The following is an 18,612-nucleotide window of genomic DNA, read 5'->3' on the forward strand; positions in this document are numbered from 1 at the left end:
ATCCCTCCAACTCCCCACTCCAAGGCCTACCACTCTTCCAAGTCAAAGGTCGACAGAAGCATGTGGAATTGCAAACTCAATTATTTAATTTGATAATAAAACAAGATGGATTGGTAAGACATAAGCTCTCTTTGATGCACCAATGCCACTATGATGAACAATATGATGAATAAATTATTAGCAGAATCCTCATAAATTGCCTGTTTTGTTCTATAAAATGTCTAGCCTATATATTAGCATGGGTAGATAACATTCATATCTTTAAAAAATTATTATAAAATGTAAGAAGCTTAAATTGTGTAGACAAAAATATTAAAAACCGTTTAAAAAATTAAAAACAAGTGCTTTCCGACTATGTCATTAATTATTAGAGAAGATTTCAATGGGAAAATACTAATCAATATGAATAAATAAAACATAAAAAAAGATTTATCAATTTTCCAACGTCCACTTTACACCTATTTTGCACCTGCATTAATTTTTAATCATTGTGCATCTAGAGTAATTATAGATGTAACTCTAATTCAAATTACAAATTCTGTTGAAAGCACTGATTAAAAACTACACACTTGCACATTTTACTTAATAATTCTCGGAGTTTCTTCATGAGGAGGAAATTTCTTCAAGAAAATGGCTTTGAACAAGGAGTCATTACTACAATATAGTATTTTCCCACGAGATTATATTTCACATGGGTACATACGTAAATTCGTAATCTTTTCCGCTTTTTTACAATTTATGAAGCGTAATTACCTTTTTTTATGAACTAATTTCACTAATTTTTTAAAAGAAGGCAGTTTAAGTACTCTCATGCAAGCTCTTCTAATAAACATACAAGTATTCAAATTTTTCTCACGAACATCGTTAATGCGAACAATATTCACAACTTTTAAGTCGATGCCCGTATTTGCCATTTGGTTATTAGCCATTTAGGCATTTGTACACTTGGGATGAAATCTATTTAATATGAACACGTTTATTAAACAATATGACTAAATTCGTAACGGATATTGTTACCACGGACATTATAAAATAAAAACATAACTTGGAGACAACTCACCTTTTCGCGGCAAATATTTCCCTCTTCCAGTTTGTATTCCGTTTGCCTCTCCAACGTAAGATTGTTTTCGTAGCATTGCTGCTTGAACATATAGAAATCGGTCAGTATTTTAAAGCACTGATAGCAAATAAACCACGGGTTGATTCTATCCATCACTACCTACGAAAACAAGATTATCAAGCTAATAAACCCCACACATCTTCTCTCAAAAGGACTCTTATTATTAACATAGTGATGCAAAGGCTTTTTATTGACACAAAACAGGTAAATACCGACAAATTTATGGTAAAATTACCATAAAAGCGTCTTGGTGAAAACGTAAACATTCAATGGATAGCTTACTTTCAATTCCAATAACTCTTCTATTGCTTCCCGTACCAACTGCTCAGCATCGTCTTTTTCACTAAAAATATTTGTCAACCGACCACCACGGCCAAGACATAATCTACACTTTAAACTTTCTTGTCGAGGCATCTTCGTAGCACTTAAAAACGGCAACATTAAAAACTCGTAAGCAATAGATTCCAAGATGGCCGACTACATATCGATGGGTCGGTCGTTCTGAATCGATTACTAAGTGCGAGGTGTAGAGTCAATCTGGTTATCTTTTGGCTCCAAGTGATCACCAAATTCAAATAAATTTCCTCATCTTATAATTATTTAATCTCTCACTTAATTGAGTGTAATCATTCTTATCAACAAATAAAACTCTTGAAATAGCAAGAGTTTAAAATAGTATATGGTTACCTAAAAACGACAATTTAAAAATAATATTACAATTCCGTAGTATTAGAGTTAACCTTATTTATTATTTATACGTTAACCCCCAAGTTTAATCCTTTTAAAGTGATGTTGTGATAACACAGCTGAGATTTCGGATAAAACATTTTCTAAAAAGCGTCACTATTCAGAGTGAAAAAAATATTCATGAAATCATTTATGGCATAAGTTACCTTTTAAATGTCTTAATGAACCAAGCATAAATTACTTAATACGTCATTTTTTTGCAGTTAATAAATTTTAACATATGAAGTTGAAACAAAACCATGGCATAGATTTTTTAAATTACAACGAGTGTTAGACGAAGGTCAAATGATTTGAAATAATAATAAAAAGCAAAGTTTGAAGTGCTCTGTTGTTTGTTTTTATTTAGACCATTTAAATTGATAGTTATTTTCCTAAGTATTTGGTAATATGTTTGTACTCAGTCATTTGCAAAATATGTGACGTTTGTATTGTGAATTAATTAAATCCGGGTTTTCGTTAATTATAAAGAGGCAAGTCCAAAGTCACGTGTTAATTGAGTGTAATCATTCTTATCAACAAATCAAACTCTTGAAATAGCAAGAGTTTAAAATAGTATATGGTTACCTAAAAAGTCATACCTTTAGAGCAAAAGCTAAAATATTATTATATTTAGATTTTTCTTGACCTGTTTACTCCAGCAAAAACCTGCTATAAATCAAAGTTTTAAAGGCAGTTCTGTGTTAATATTAAAATGAAATTACGTTTATTTTGAATAATAAGTGAATGAACGATTTCATGCATCATTAAAATTCATTTATGATCCATCCTTTGGATTTCTCCCAAGCAATCCCCAAACTCCTCCCTTATTTGCCCATTTTTATCCGTTTTCAGTCATGTCTGCTTAACCTCCAACATTTTTCTCCACATTCATAATACATAAGGCTCCAATGAACGCCTATCATACGTTTCGCAGGACAGGTGACAATAAATTAGACGGCATGTCATAGTCGTTCTCCTAAAGCTGCTTATACTGACTCTTCTTTCCCTATGCGCCCCTGATAGCAGTTTCAGACATGGACAGTATGTGGAATAGCTTTCTTTCCTATCTGTGATATATCCCTTAGATACTATTCCCACCCATATTCGTATAATCAAAGCTAGTTGTTCGTTATTATGGTAGTTCAAACGATCAGACTTTTCCATTAGCTCAAGATAATAATAGTATAATGGCTCTATGATATAATCCTTAAGATACTCTACCTCCCAGATTTTCCTAGGCCCATTACTAGTTTTTAACTATTAGAGCAGTTCATCAAATTCTATCGAATAATTATTTTGACGAGTATTCTTAAAGAAGCCTCGTGAAAAATTGGCACAGTAGAACTTATAATTTAATTTCATTACTCTAGAATTACGACGGCTGATAGATGCCTTTATTTTTGGTTAATCTTGAATGTTTGCCTCGTAAACAATGGTTATTGTAAACCTTTTGACACGGATCTTTGAAATGAAAGAACGGAACAGCAATGTTTTCCTTCATTTATTTATTCGCCAATTCTATGATTTCATTGATACTAAAAAAGATCAAAAATACCTTAGGAAAGGCGGATTCCGATTTTCCAAGACTCCGCATTGAATGAAATCTAAGTAATTGCGAGAAAGGTTTTCATATGTGTGATCTGGAATAAGATCCTCTCTTTTTTACACCAACCCATTCCTTTTGCATTCAAAACAACTTCCTAACAAATGAAGAACGAAATGCACGTGGCCAGCAGACGGGCTAGGTATTTTATGTGTTATTACAATATTTAAAACTTTAAATGCTGCGTGAAGTAATGTCTGAAAAACGGCCGTGTACTTCTATAGTTGGTTTTTAGTTCAATTCTTCTGTAGACTTGAAAACGATCAGAATATCCGCTAAAGCCGTATTTTAACTCTGCAGATGGTTTTAAACACTCGTGAAGTTTTTATCGATGTTTCGGAGAGAAGACTAATTTACACTTCATGCTTAGAAAAGAAAATAGAGGATTTAATAGATGTTAAAGCAAGTTAAAAAGAATATTTTGCTAGCTCTTTAAATTGTGTGTTTAAGATATTTCCCAGATCTGTCGAAAGAATGAACAGAACATTCACCAAGTAATTAGTTTTTTCGTTTTCCACTTTATATCAAAAAATGCCTATCATACTTCATCGCATGATTAACATGTATTAAATGGTAGATTTTTCATTTACCTAATTAGTAGATTACATTGAAATAGCCCCAAATATTAGGATCGGATTAAGATCATTCATTTCCATTTCAATCCATAGCATCACAACTCAATTGAGTGTAACAAAAGAAAAACGAAATGCAAATGCCCTGCTATAACGTTGTTTACGTACCCTGCTAAATCGTTGTTTCACTCAGGGAAACCCTTGATAGTGACTGCAGAGAGATATGCAATACTGTGCAATGGAAGAGATGGTGATGACGAGGGAGACTATGGTTTATGCGCAACTAATGCATGTAGGGAGAAAGAAATTGAGTTCTGCAGGAGAGAGACAGCGGATAGTCATCAACAAACTTGGCAATGACTAACCAAAACCAAAAAAGGCATTCGAATACAAGGAAAAATTATTCAAGGTAACTCAGAAGGTTATTAGTAAGATTACTTATTATGTTCAAGAAAACACTTCAAAATCCATTTCAGAGAGGATGCAATGAAAGATTCCCTCTAGCTCAAAGCTGTATTCGTTTTTGATATTGTTCAATTTAATGCATTAATTTTATAGAATACATTTCCGTTTTTTTTAACTTTTTACAACGAGGAAAATTATCTCTTGTGACAAATTTTCCTAGAATATAAAATTTAGAAACTTTCATCTTGCCCCTTTCTAGGATTGGGTATCTTCGCACACTTATTAATAACTGGCATTAATCATGACCTAGGTGATGACAAAATTCTTTTCCCGCAGATTCGTTTTCATAGAGGAATATAGTATTCGTCGTTGATATAGTTCAATTTAATAAATACAACTGACCTCTTCTCGATTGGTTATCAAGTCTTTCGTCGTAATATTGCACCCCTTTTTCATGCGATCATAGAAAACAGACAAACACTCGCTACATCGACGCTTAAATAGCCGGTATTCAGTCAGTAACTCCATGCAGGAAGAAAACACCAACCAGGGATGACTTTCATCCTGCACAACCTGATTAAATATTTCATAAACAGATATTCACCAAATAACGCACTAAACTTCTGGTCTTAATATCACCATTATTTTACAAAAGAGTATACGCGATATACAAACGAACTTCTATCTCATATAAGATTTTTTACACATATAACATTCTAAGCACTGAACACAGACAACTAAACTTACTTTGAAATCTATTAAATCTTCTACAGTCTTTTGCAGCATGATTTGTAATTTACTATTCTCGCCGAAAACATTGATCAACAGTCCACGATTGTTTAAACACAATCTGCACACTTCAAATTCGGCTTTATCGCACATTATGAAAGTTTTAGACTACTCCGAATGATTTACTTTACAATCTAACCCTAAATAATTCTGCAATATGTCACAGTTTACTTGAAATAGAACTAAAGTTTATTTTAACAGCCGAAAACTCAAAGTAAACAACTCAACAGCTGGACAATTGCATTCCGTACTTCATCTGTCACACTCTTCAATGGAATTGAGTGATATGGAAAAAAGAATCTTAATCCGATCAGATATATGTCTGGGTATTTCAATGTAATCTAGTAATTAAGGGGAGGAAAAATAATTCCGTTTTATATAATTTTATTAGTTAGTGAAGAATGACCGGCATTCTTTGGTATTATATACAAATCGAAAAAACTAAAAAGGTCTAATATGTTCCGATTATTCATTTGAAAGCCCTTGATCAAAAGATTCAGATACGTTTTGCTGATGATTGCTAAATGTAAGAATAACCCAGTATTTATACAAGCGAAAGTTATTGTGCGCCGTAGACATATAGTGTATTAAAAATATTACAAGTTCCATGTAACCGTCTCTTCATTCTGTTCCTACCTGAATACACATCAAAATAAATCTTCGACCCGTAGGAACGGGACTTTGACGAACTGAATCTTTTTCTGACGATTTGAATCAATGTCAAGTTAACATTGAACGTTGTTTGTCATGGTTAATCAGATAATGAAGATCTCAAAATAATCTTTATGTAATTTTAACTGTCAATGTTTCGTGATACGTCTAATAATTCCGAAATATGTTCATATGTTCTGACCCAGATTCAGATCGACTCTACTCGTATCATTGCTTTGATTTACAAGAAATACCGCAGAAATAAAATGAACAGATGAAGAACCAAACGCAAGTGCCCAGCTGGGGAGTTTTTTTTGTTTACTAAGGTTTTTTATCAATTTTGAACAGTAATTCAAGTAAATTGGGAACGATGTTATCATATATTTACCGTTAGGTACTTCAGTTAATCCGTGTCCGACACCTGTGACACTCCATTCTGCTCAAATCTATTTACACACACACTTATTCCGCCTTAAATTTACTTTGTTACTGGATTAGACGTGAATCACCGAGTGGGATTCGTCTACTTGTGTAATATGCGGAATTGTGATCCTCTTCCTCCAAAGAGTCGGTCATTTTTATCGACCCTTTTGCTCTTGCACATGAACTGCTGTGTTGGAGAAAAAATAAGAAGAATGAAATGCCAATCTCAAGTTGTCGAAGCATTTCTGATGTTGTATTGTGTGAATAATCGAAATATTTCACGTAATTTTTGACAGATGTTTATATATTTAACGTTATATTCTCCGGTCAATCATCCGACGTAATCTAAAACGTTCATAATGTGTGATAAAATTGATTTTGTGGTATGCAGATTGTGTTTAAACAGTGGTGGGGTTCTGATAAACATTTTCGATAAGAATAATAAATCGGAATTTATGTTGGAAAACACTATAGAGGATTTGATAAATGTAAAAGTAAGTGAATTGTGTGTGTGATGTCCTTTCTAAAATATTTTTTGAAGATCTTCGTTGTACTTAAAAGCAATTAGTTCATGGAATACGTAAGGTATTGGGGAAAACTATAGTGATTAATAGACTAGAGTAGATTTCAGCATTATAATGTCAAAATAATGTTTTGATGTATTTTATCAGGTTGTGGAGGATGCAAATTATCCCTGGTTGATTTGTTCGAACTGCATCGAGAAGCTTACGGAATTCCGGCTATTTAAGCATCGATGTGAAGAGTGTCTGTTTGTTTACTACAATCGTATCCAAAAGGGGTTCAATCCTGTGACGGAAGGCTGGTTAACTAATCGACAAGAGGTCAGTTGCATCCGTTAATTTGAACGATGTAACAAAATCATATCTTGCCCCAAAAGAATATATTTCGTCGCATCTGTGTTGATTTATATGCTGTACAATTCATTCCCGTATCTCATAATGCCTGTGATTGATAACTTTGTTATCAATCACAGGCATTATCATTTGTGGCAAAAATGTGCACTATTTGAGCACGTTAGCTTGGTAAAGTAATTTTGTGAAAATTACTGTTCATTTCACCACTCAAACCGACATATGCAAAAGCATCCTATCTTTTATTTCAATCATCTTGCATCTTCAATGACCATGTTCCCGCACTGTTCATAACTGCGCTCCATGTCAAAGTAAATGCGATCATTTTTTTGAACATCCTTTCATTACGCCCTGTCATATCTATGTATAAAATAATTCAAATCATTCAAGAACCATTCTTATTTGACAATTTCACACTACCGAACAGTGGGATTGGGTTCGATTCCCTTATACTTCTTAATGGGGTCCACGGTAATAGGTGAATTTAACATAATGCCATGAAGGACTTAGTATTGGGTGAATGCTACCATCACCTACCAAACCGACTGAATTTGATTACTGTTTTTATTGTTTATAAGGAGGTGAGTGATGTCCTGACCCAAGACAATAATAATCCTAGAGAGCATATGGTTGATGGTACATCAGACAAAGTGTGGTCTTCAAGTAGTACCGTGGAATCTGCTGTACATTCCGTGGGTACAGCATCAGTTGAGATGAAGAACCCATATTCACCAGTCCATGGAATGAATTTTATGGCCGTTAACAATTGCAATGAAGTGAATATTCAGGTGAGTGAATTGAGCAGTTATCCATTGCAATCATAACCAATTCTATTTCACAATTAATATTATAGTGTCTTGGAAGTTTAAGTTCTTTTTTCTTAAGCATGGAGAAGAAGTGCAATAGGTTTCAATGGCTCTGGCCTTTCAAAAACCTGCACTGAAATGGTGAACCATCATAATGTTTATTCCATTGAATGAGTTGTATATGCATTCAATTTAAGCACCTGAAGTCATAATTGTTAATTGTTTTGCAAAATAATGGATTCCAAAATTATTTTCGAGCAAGACATACATAACAAAGTTTGGCCAAAAAGATTTTTTGCCCTGAATCACTTACTTTGAAATGTTTAACATATACAATTATAATACCATATTAGATCATAAAACCATAAATCATCATTAAACCATATTAATTCATATTGTTGATATGCTTTGAATTAGCTCCCTGGTGAGATCAAGAAAGAGATTGAAGACGTGACCATTGCCAGTGATGCTGTCGACAGCAGTGAAGTGGATGTGCAAGATGACATGATCATTGTCAAAGAAGAAATTGACACTACCAGTGGATGCTCTGTTCCTTTGAAAATTGATACTGGCTCATCAGTGCATGAAGATGATAGTCATTGGTTGGACAATGAAGATTCAAGTCATTTGGTGAGTGCATTTCGGGAGCATAATTATCAATCTATACTTTTGATCCAATTTTCCTTTCTGGCTTAAAGCAGTGTTATCATCAAAAGATGTGATGAACATTTCAATTTTTTAAGACTAATTGGGCAAAGATCAATTAATATAAACCTTGTCTCCCAGATCTTATATATGAGGTCAAATTTATAACCATAATGCCCTCATTCGATAAGATGCAGGATGAGTCTCTCTTTAAATGTTCTCCCATATATATACACAGTGTATTCCAAAAGTAATGCAATCACATATCCCATGCCACTCCTATTGAAAGGATTGGAATTGAGTCACTGTTGGTAAGTAGGAGGGACTCTAAGCTATGCTTCAAAACCAGTTACAGTGCTCTCCAAGTTGCAGAAACAGCAGGACATCAGTTATTGTGCGCCAACCAGCAATCTGTATTTACTGTAAATTTGCTGTAAATATCATGCAATTTACTTGATGGTATTAGTGTTTATAAACAAGATTACTGGTTTTTCTGAATAGCATTATTGCAATTGTCTGCATATGCAATTCTATTCAAATGAAAATGGCAAAAGTATTGAATTACTGCTCATGATAAAGGTGGTGTATTCAAACAAGTTAATGTAGTGATTTGTCAGTTTTTTAAGAGGAGATAAGATATTCCCAGGATTCTATAGAAAATCAAAGTGTTAGGATAGATAATGGCTATTATGTAGCATGACATGTATTAGGTTTGTGTGAAAATTATTGCAGGATTTAATTATCAGAACAGGAAATAGACATCTTTTGCAAAGTAAAGACTGTTCAGGTAAGCCAGAATTGTGGGCATGCTAGGTGTTTGCTAGGATGACTTAGTGGTTCCTCCTCTTTATTCTTTTTAGTATCTCTACATAGAAAACATATTATTTGTTCTTTCCCTGAAACATGAATTTATTATTTGTAGCCAGGTATTTGATGCATTCAGTGGGCTTGGCTAGGCTGGAAGGCCTTAAATGACAGGAGCACTCAGATATGCGCCATCTCTCAGTTCTTACCTGTCTGCTACTTGCCAGTTTTGAAAGGGTTTTCAATCACCTTATCAGAGAAGTGGTCATCAGAAGATTGGTTGTGGGAAGCAAGATTATTAAGGATAGGATAATTAAGGATCATGATGGTTTTGGTAGAATGGTATTGGTTATGATGAAGAGGGAAAGGGTTGTGTTTAATTGACTGACATACTGGGCAAGGCAGAAATTACAATAAAGGCTAACTTTACAGATTGTTTATTTTTATGGTATTTGGAAAAAGAAGTGATGATAAGGTGAGGGCTTTTCAGGCAGTGTGGTTCAATGAGAGGAGTATATCGGGTTCAAGGTTTGAGAATTTTACTCTTCAGCAGTATTTGAGGGTAACCATTTTTTATGTGACAGTAAAGTAGCTGGTCCATGTATTTTTATCTAAGGGGAAGTGTTCTTGTAGAAACAGAAGCCACAGACAGAGCGAGAAGAAGATGAAAGATTTTGTATATGATGGGAGGCCACAGTTGAAATCAATTCATTGTTGATAGTTGGTAAGATTCGTTCAGACTGAGTTAAAATTATTTTTCAATGTGTGAATGTTGATAGCTTGGAAAGTTATATCAGAGTCAGATATAGATAAATTGAAAGATACTGGAAAAGATGAAGAAAAAGACATGACAGTGGGGTTTGAGTGTTTCTATGATGGGAGAACTTATGTTTAATTGTACCCATAAATAGATTGGCATATGTAGGCGCTATAGGCATGCACATTCACTGCATTTTACAAAGACCCTTCAAAAATTGAGGTCTTGCAATATTTTTCTATGCTTAATGGTAATGGTGTTACTCTGCAAGAGCTTCCCGGCACTCCTCTTACCCTTTCACAAAGGTCAAGTCACAGTACATAACATCAGAAGAGATTCCTTGTGTAGACCTGTGGGTGATTGAGTAAGTTTTGCAAGGGTTAAGGCATCTTCGCATACCCAAGCAAGTGAGTGATTGGTGGGCCACTGGCGCAGAGGGAAACCTGTCCTCAGCCTTAATAAAGTATGATTGCTTGAGACTAGCAAGGATCGATGGTGCTTAATATATCCAAGCCAAATAATTTGTAGTTATTGTTTTTATTATTATATTACTTATGACTTATGGGCCACTGGTACAGAGAGAAGCTCTCGTAAGCGCTGATTGAGTGTAAGTGCTTGAGACAAGCAAGGATGAGTGCAATATAGTACATCCAAGCTAGAAGGGAGGTGATTATTTTTCATTTATTATAATTTTTAATTTTATTTCATTTTATGTGATTAATGAGCCCCTGATGCAGACGGAAATCTCTCGTAAGCCATGATAGAGTGTGAGTACATGCAACAAGCAAGGATCAATGCTGCTTAATACATTCATGCTATAGAGTTTGTAATTATTTTCTTTTTATTTTTATATTACGTGTGACTGACGGGCCACTAGCGCAGAGGGAATCTCTCATTAGCCCTGATTGAATATGATTGCTGGGTTCTAGCAAGAATCAATGCTATATAGTTTATCCAAGCTAGAGGGTTCATAATTATTTTTCATTTGTTGTAATTTTTATTTTTATGTCCCCATGTATAATTAGTGAGCCCATGACGCAGAGGGAAACCTCAAATAAGCCCTGATAGTGTGAGTGTATGTGACAAGCAAGGATCAATGCTGCTGAGTACATCCAAGCTAGACAGTTTGTATTTTTTTTTGTTTTTATTATTTAATTATGTGTTACTTTTGGGCCACTGGTGCAGAGGGAACTTCTTGTAAGCCCTGATTGAATGTGGTTGCTTGGGAGTAGCAAGGGTCAATGCTATATTGTCCAAGGTAGATACTACATGATTTATTTGCATTTGCCATTTCATTGTTCTTGTCATTTATGGTATCTAATTATTTCAATTATTTTTAATTTTTTTTATTTTATTTCTTATTGGTTTTATACTCATTTATTAAGTTTTTATAGATTTACTGCTTATATCTTCTCTTTTTTCCCTCATCCATCCTTCGCCCATTTATAAGAGTACGGCTGGTATTGACTCTGCACATTACATTTTGGAGGTTATTGGTTTTCTGAATTTTTGGTAGCATATAAAATAAGGGCTCTCAGGATTATGCAAGTACACATTAATTCTTCAGAAGATGGGCAAAATTTGAGTACTATTTAGCGAGGGTAAATCATCATCAAAAAGTAAGAAGGAAAGATCTATTCAAATAATCAGAGATAAATTGAGTCAGAAAATTGAGATAGAAAAGATCCAAGGGAATTGAAAGGATTAATATGAAAAACTGTCTGTTAAAGAACTTTCATTACACAGTAAGAGAACTTGGGTCAGATAAAGAATGCTCAGACAGAAAATATCCAAGAAACTTGGGAAGAATATAAAAAGAACTGAATGGTTAAGAACTTAGGTAACCAAGTTTATACATGAAAAAGTAAGCTTACAGTGAGGAAGATAGCTAAGGTCCAGTCATATCCGATGATGACATAGAAAGGGCTTTAAAGCAGATTAAGTTAAATAATGTGTTAGGCATAGACAATGTTGGCAGAATTACCAAAAGGTTTTAGTATGGTTAACTACAATTAAATTGGAATGGTTAATAGTAGCTGTGAGAATGGAATCTGGCATGAAAAATTTCTGTGATAAGTTTTAATTACTTTCCAAATAAGGTAAATATTAGAACAATTAGTATGAAATACGGTACCTCTACAGTGGTCTTCTTTGGATTGTCAACAAAATGATACAATCGAGCAAATAATTACTTAGGGGATTTTATTCAAGACCTATCAGCTAAAATATTTATTATGTTAATATAATGCATACAAGTTAACAATTTTTTTTCTTCATTTCAAAAAAACCATGTTTAGCAAAAATATTTTTCATGATATCCTGAAAATCTGTGATATTTTTTCTTTGATCTTGCAGGATCCTTTGGAATATGCAGAAATATATATGCCCCCTGAAGAAGAAGTTCATATTAAGGAAGATTGTGATGCTGACATTCCTCAGATGGAAGTAAGACTGGGAGGGAATATGTTGCAGGAACAAGGTAAGGAAAGCTAAGGACTCTGCTGACACTAGTGGGATTGAAGGGTTAATCACCAATAGTTTTAATACAACTATCGGTGATTTACCCCTGCAGTACTACTAAGGTATTTTGGAAAATCTGAGTTACTTTTTGAAAATTGTTTTCAAAATAACTGAAAGGCCATTTAAAATAGTATGATAAATTGCAAAAAAATGGTAATATTATCATTGTATTTAGAATTATTTATTAATATATTTAATATTATTTATTAAGCTACTCAAATAAGATCTTTTATTAACCTTTCTGTATTTTTAAGCCTTTTCTTTTGATTGAATATTCTTATTTTAGATTTTATCAGTTAGGAATGATAACTTAAATAACCCAAAACAACCATTCCCCATTTCAATATCTGGTTTTAACCTTTCACCAAAGCATTTGTGAGAAATATTAAGCTTTATAAAAAATTGACATGCAAAATTTTTTGATGTATTTGTAATGTCTGCACAATTCTTTTAATGAAAAATTAAGATGGGATTAAGACTCCATCTCGGGATGTCCTCCTACAGGTTTTTTTTCTGAAAACAGTTGTGCCTGTGTTTCAATGAGCATCTTCATGGCAAAGTTACCTGATCTGGTGTACTTAAACCTGAAGTTGCTCATTGAAACACAGGCTAAACTGCTGTCAGAGAAAGAACCTGCATGGTGATATCCTGAGAAGGAGAAGTCTTTCATCTGAATGCCACAAAAATCTATGATCCTAAGATGTTAGTTAGTTTAGTGCCTTTTAATTTTACCCTAAGGTCCTCATGGGATAATTTGGTATGGCAAAATAGACAATTTGCTTTAGTAACTTGATTAAATTTTGCCGAAAGTTGATATTTTTTAATTAAGTCTGTGAAAGTGTACATAAGTCATTCAATGAAACCAAATCAAAACTAAGGAAAATAATTTTTTGAAATAATTGAATTTAAGAAGGTCATTACACAGCACCACCTCACCATTGATCTTGTCAATAAGTTATCAAGATAAGCTAATACATATACAAGATACCTTTAATGCTGCAAAAATTTGGTGTGAAAATGTGATTAATTAGTTTTTTTTAATGCAACTAAAAATAATTTTAATTAAATATCTTCTGAAAAATACATAAAGAGTTAATTATAATTCATCATAATAAGTTGCAAAAACAATTTGCCACTAAGTAATTCATTATATTTTAGCTAAGAAAGATGTTCAATTTATGTTCCCAACACAATTATTGAATATTTCAAATCATCTGGAAACCCTGAGATATGTATGATAATTAAAACTAATTAATTGCCCAACTTAATGTTAACTGCTGCATACTCACATTTTCTTAGTCTAAATCTTATTTTTTTCTTAATTATGTCATATCCATTGTTATTGATTTATTTTCTTCCTTACATTATATGCAGCAATATGAAATTTCCCTGATTTTAAACATTCTCTTCACAGAGAAAAATATATCATTCTTTAAATGATATATTTCCTTTCCTGTATGCTATTTACTACTTCAGAAATGTTCTTCTTGATCTTTCTTGAAGTCCTTGTATAAAAAATAACGGTTTTAATATCAGGGTAACACTAAGTAAACCCATGTGGAACAGTGATGCGAGACAATTATAAACCCTTTTATTAGCTATTTTCCTTTATTGGTTGTTTATTTGCAATAAAAAACCCGAGTTCATTTTACTTCAAGGCCATGCTATATTCCTTTTTTGCTCAGCAATATCAGTTTAAATCTTATCAATAAAATATTACCAAGGTAAATAACCTAGTTTTTATCTCTCATTTATTGGGGAGATATTGAAGATATTGTGAGTGACTCATAGTACATACTTTATGTACTTAGAAAGGATAAGGTGCTTCTTGATTAAGCATGATGGATGAAGTAAGCAATTGACGTAACAACAGAAAGGGTAAAATTTTGAGATACACAAACAAGGACCCAAAGGTAACAGAAATTGGCATGAAGTAGTCAATAAGAGCTGTTTCAGTGGAACAATTTTTTTTCATTTTGGCAGAAAACATGATGATGGACTATTCAGAGTAAAATACAGCAGTATAATTTTATTTCGTGTTGGATGAAATACCAGTGCAACCATTAGTAATGCTCAAGACTTGATATGCCAATCTCTTCTAAGGAAACCCGGAGTCTATGAATGATTTATACTTTTGAGAACCAATTCAATTCAAAAGACCAACCCAATTCAGGCTACACTTCAACATCAGTAGCTGATGAAAATATTGACAAAATCAATACACTCTTTGGTGAAGATCATCACAGAACCATTGATCAACTCTGTTAAATGTCTGGAATTTCCTTGCGTTTCTTTTTGGTGGATTTTTTCTGAAGATTTGCATATGAAAAGAAAGATTTTCCTACCTTATTGCGGCCAAATTGGGCTTATACCCTTCTCTTTATGATGCAGTTTTTGAAAAATAATAGCATGACATCATTTCTCCACTTCCCCTACCCTGAGAAAAGCATATTGACTCTGACGAAGGTAAAACAAAATGTGCTAGAAGGCATGATTCCGAATGATCTGAGGCTTTCCTGGCAAATACTGTGGATGAAGGCTTCTCGGGTTTTGCACCAGGTTAGGTTGGGTAGCACCAACATTTCGACACCTAACTTTGCCATCGTCTTCAGGGTGAATTGACATTACCACGAATGTGCCCAGTATTTATGTTTGCTCTTGAGTCTGCCCACTCGTGATTGCTTAAGATGCTTGTTCTCTCGATTCCGTGATCTTTTTGAGTACAGGTTTCAATGCATTACTAATCTGGAATCCATTGTCTCAAGTTACCAGGTTCTTGTTCAATCTTATGTGGACTCTTTCATTGACAATCCGGTCCCAGTATCCATTGGCCGGACAAAGGACCTTTATCTTGGAGAATTCTATTCTATGTTCCAATTCGATGCAATGTTCTTCCACCACCAATTTCTTGGGGTAGCAGAGTTGGATATTTCTCTTGTGTTCAATGAGTTGCTTTTCCACTGTTCTCCCAGTTTCCCCAATGTATGATCTCCCACACTCGCAGGGTGTTTTGTAAACTCCAGCTCTTTTTAGATTCCGGTCATCCTTCACGGTGGATACGAAGGATTTCAACTTGCTCTGAGGTTTATGTATTGTCTCCACCTTATGTTTCTTAAGGATTCTGCCAATCTTTTTCAATATGGTGCACACAAACAGGATGCAGGCTCTGGCAATCACAAGATAGCGGACTCCACGCTAAACATATAAATACTGGGCACAATCCCGGCAATGTCACTTCACCCTGAAGACAATGGCGAAATTAGCTGTCGAAATGTTGGTGCTACCCAACCTGACCTGGTGCGAAACCAGAGAAGCCCTTATACACAGGCATAATTCAGGTCAGCTTTAGTTAATGACAGATGCTTTGTTCCTAGGATTTCAGCACAGCTGAAGTTACTAACATACATACAATGACTTTTTACAGGAAATGATGTGTACATGAATACCTATAATAATTTATTTACATTAATACGTTTATCCAAACTGGTTTAAATAATTCTTTAATTGCAGGAATATATTATTAAATGAATATCAACCTTACCTTATCCTTCAAATGTTTCAGATGATTACCAAAAACAAGATAATGCAGGAGAAAATGCTTCAGCCACTCAACCAAATGTGTGTAAAATTTGCAACAAGGTATTTGACCAAAAGGACCTTCTCAAAGATCATGTAATGCATGTGCACCATAACAAGGTGATGCAATTCAAATGTGATGTTTGTTTGGAGGTATTTAAGAGAAAAGAACACCTTAAAAGTCATATCAAATTGGTGCATCCTCTTAAGAAGAAGCACCAATGTGAATTCTGCTCCAAAAACTTTCCATATTTAAGTAAACTCAAAATCCACATGTCAACACATACTGCGGAAAGGCCATTCCAATGTGCATTGTGTTTAAAAGGTTTTGCTGGAAAGATACATTTACAGAGGCACATTTTGACACACACTGGAGAAAAGCCACACATGTGTGAAATATGTAGCAAAGGATTTGCTCTTAATAGTAGCCTTAAGAGGCACATGTTGACACATACTGATGGAAAGAGATACAAATGTGATGTATGTTTAAAAGCATTTGCTAGTAAATGTTTTCTTAAGGATCACATATTGAAACATACTGATCTAAGGCCACACAAGTGCAACATCTGTTCAAAAGCATTCACTCAGAGAAGTCATCTGAAGTCACACATGATTACACACTCTGGTGAAAAGCCACACAAGTGTGTCATTTGTTTTAAAGCTTTTGCTCTGACTCATCATCTGAAGAGTCACATGAAGACACACACTGGTGAAAGGCCTCACAAGTGCAATGTCTGTTCAAAAGCATTCATTCAGCGTTGTCATCTAATCTCACACATGAAGACACACTCTGCAAAATTATCATAAAAATGTAAGATCCTAGAGCTTATTTCTCTCTAAGGAAAGGATTGTAAAACTTTAATTTCAACTTTGTAACAAAGTGACATTATTATCCTTTTTATGTAATTTCTTTAATTAAAAAATTATTGATAAAGTGACAAATCTCAGCATAATTATGTATATCATGATAACAATAATTAACCCTCTTAGTGCGGCGGGGATCTCAGGGGTACTAGTGAGAAATGCGAAGGGTAATTTGAGAAAATGTATCACCTTAGAAAAAAAACCATTATGAAGTTATTTGTTAAGATATCCATATGCAGTTTTTTTATTTTTAAATATAATATTGTATTTAATAATGATGTAATATATTTACATCATCTGAAAAATTAATGTAATTACGACAGCATCATGAATTTGAAGAATACTTTTTTAGCAATTATATTACGATTTTTAGACACAAAACTAAGGTTTTTTTAAAACATTTTTCATTTACAGTACGATATTTAAACATAATAAAGAATCAAAAAGACATGCAGAAAATATTATAAATAAATAAAGAAAAAACCAGTGAACTGCGAATTTTTTTGTCAGCCTCTGCATAGTTCGATTTTGTTGAAAAGGATGATATCACTGAGTCAAATTGGGACTTTTCCCCTTTCCATCCATCATGTATATCCAAACTCCAAAGTTCACCCTCCACTCAGCCGCACAGAATCTAGAGGCAATTCCCAACAATATCCAATTGATTAAATTGGATATAAAAGATGCCTTTTGGCAGATACCCAACAGCACCGCCATTTTTAGGGGGTTTATCACCAGGGAATCCTTTACATTTGGATGAGACTCCCAATGGGTCTTACATTGACACCCGCCATTATGCAATGGAAGGTGCAGGCAATTAGAAGTGAACTGTAGGAGAAACTCCAGGTAGTCATGATAGCATATCTGGATGATTGGCTAATCCTGTTGCGTAGTGACCAAACAACATTGGTGAAACAAATACTTCAGTTCATAAAGTGGACCTAGGAATATTGCTTGATCTTGAAAAGAGCTCGTTAAAGCCATCAGTGAGAATAAAATATCAGGAGGTTCATATGGACACTACATTAATGTTGCCCAGCTTGACAAAATACGTGTTAAAGTGGATCAGATACATTATTGATGTGGTCCAGTGAATCTAACAAAAGGATATATCCAAGGCAGCGGCATATATTGCCTGGATAACCTACAATTTGAAACTCCACCCTATTCTTAGTCCAGGACACGGTAAGGGAGTAAGTCCATCACGTGGCTGGAGTGCCTATGGGATGATAATTAATGGCAGGGATCCAGAGTGTATTCCAATTATAAGTACATTTTAGATGTGTTCAGTGACGCCACCCCATTCCAGGTGGCATGGATGATCCCGATGTTTTAAACTACCGAAATATGGGCCATAGCGCATTAGAGACCAATTATGGAGACAGAGACATTATTGGCCTTATTTGCAGCCCATAATAAAATCAGCATTGCGGACCCCGATACAAATGTAATAATTTATTACAATAATCAAGCTGTAAT

The 18,612-nt window shown here is 34.1% G+C and overlaps 1 protein-coding gene across 1 annotated transcript; it reads left to right on the forward strand.

Annotated features, from left to right (window-relative positions):
- Positions 1 to 6,552: 6,552 nt before the first annotated feature.
- Positions 6,553 to 17,954, forward strand: LOC139688596 (uncharacterized). The gene is made up of 7 exons (XM_071586139.1): positions 6,553 to 6,783; positions 6,961 to 7,131; positions 7,740 to 7,949; positions 8,385 to 8,597; positions 12,529 to 12,652; positions 16,256 to 16,365; positions 17,817 to 17,954. Exons 1-7 carry the CDS (start codon positions 6,649 to 6,651, stop codon positions 17,952 to 17,954), a joined length of 1,101 nt encoding a protein of 366 aa, XP_071442240.1. The 5' UTR covers positions 6,553 to 6,648.
- The last annotated feature ends 658 nt before the right edge of the window (positions 17,955 to 18,612 follow it).

The sequence above is a fragment of the Hetaerina americana genome, unplaced genomic scaffold (assembly GCF_022747635.1).
Source record: "Hetaerina americana unplaced genomic scaffold, ioHetAmer1.1.p SCAF_200, whole genome shotgun sequence".
Taxonomy (NCBI): Eukaryota; Metazoa; Arthropoda; class Insecta; order Odonata; family Calopterygidae; genus Hetaerina; species Hetaerina americana.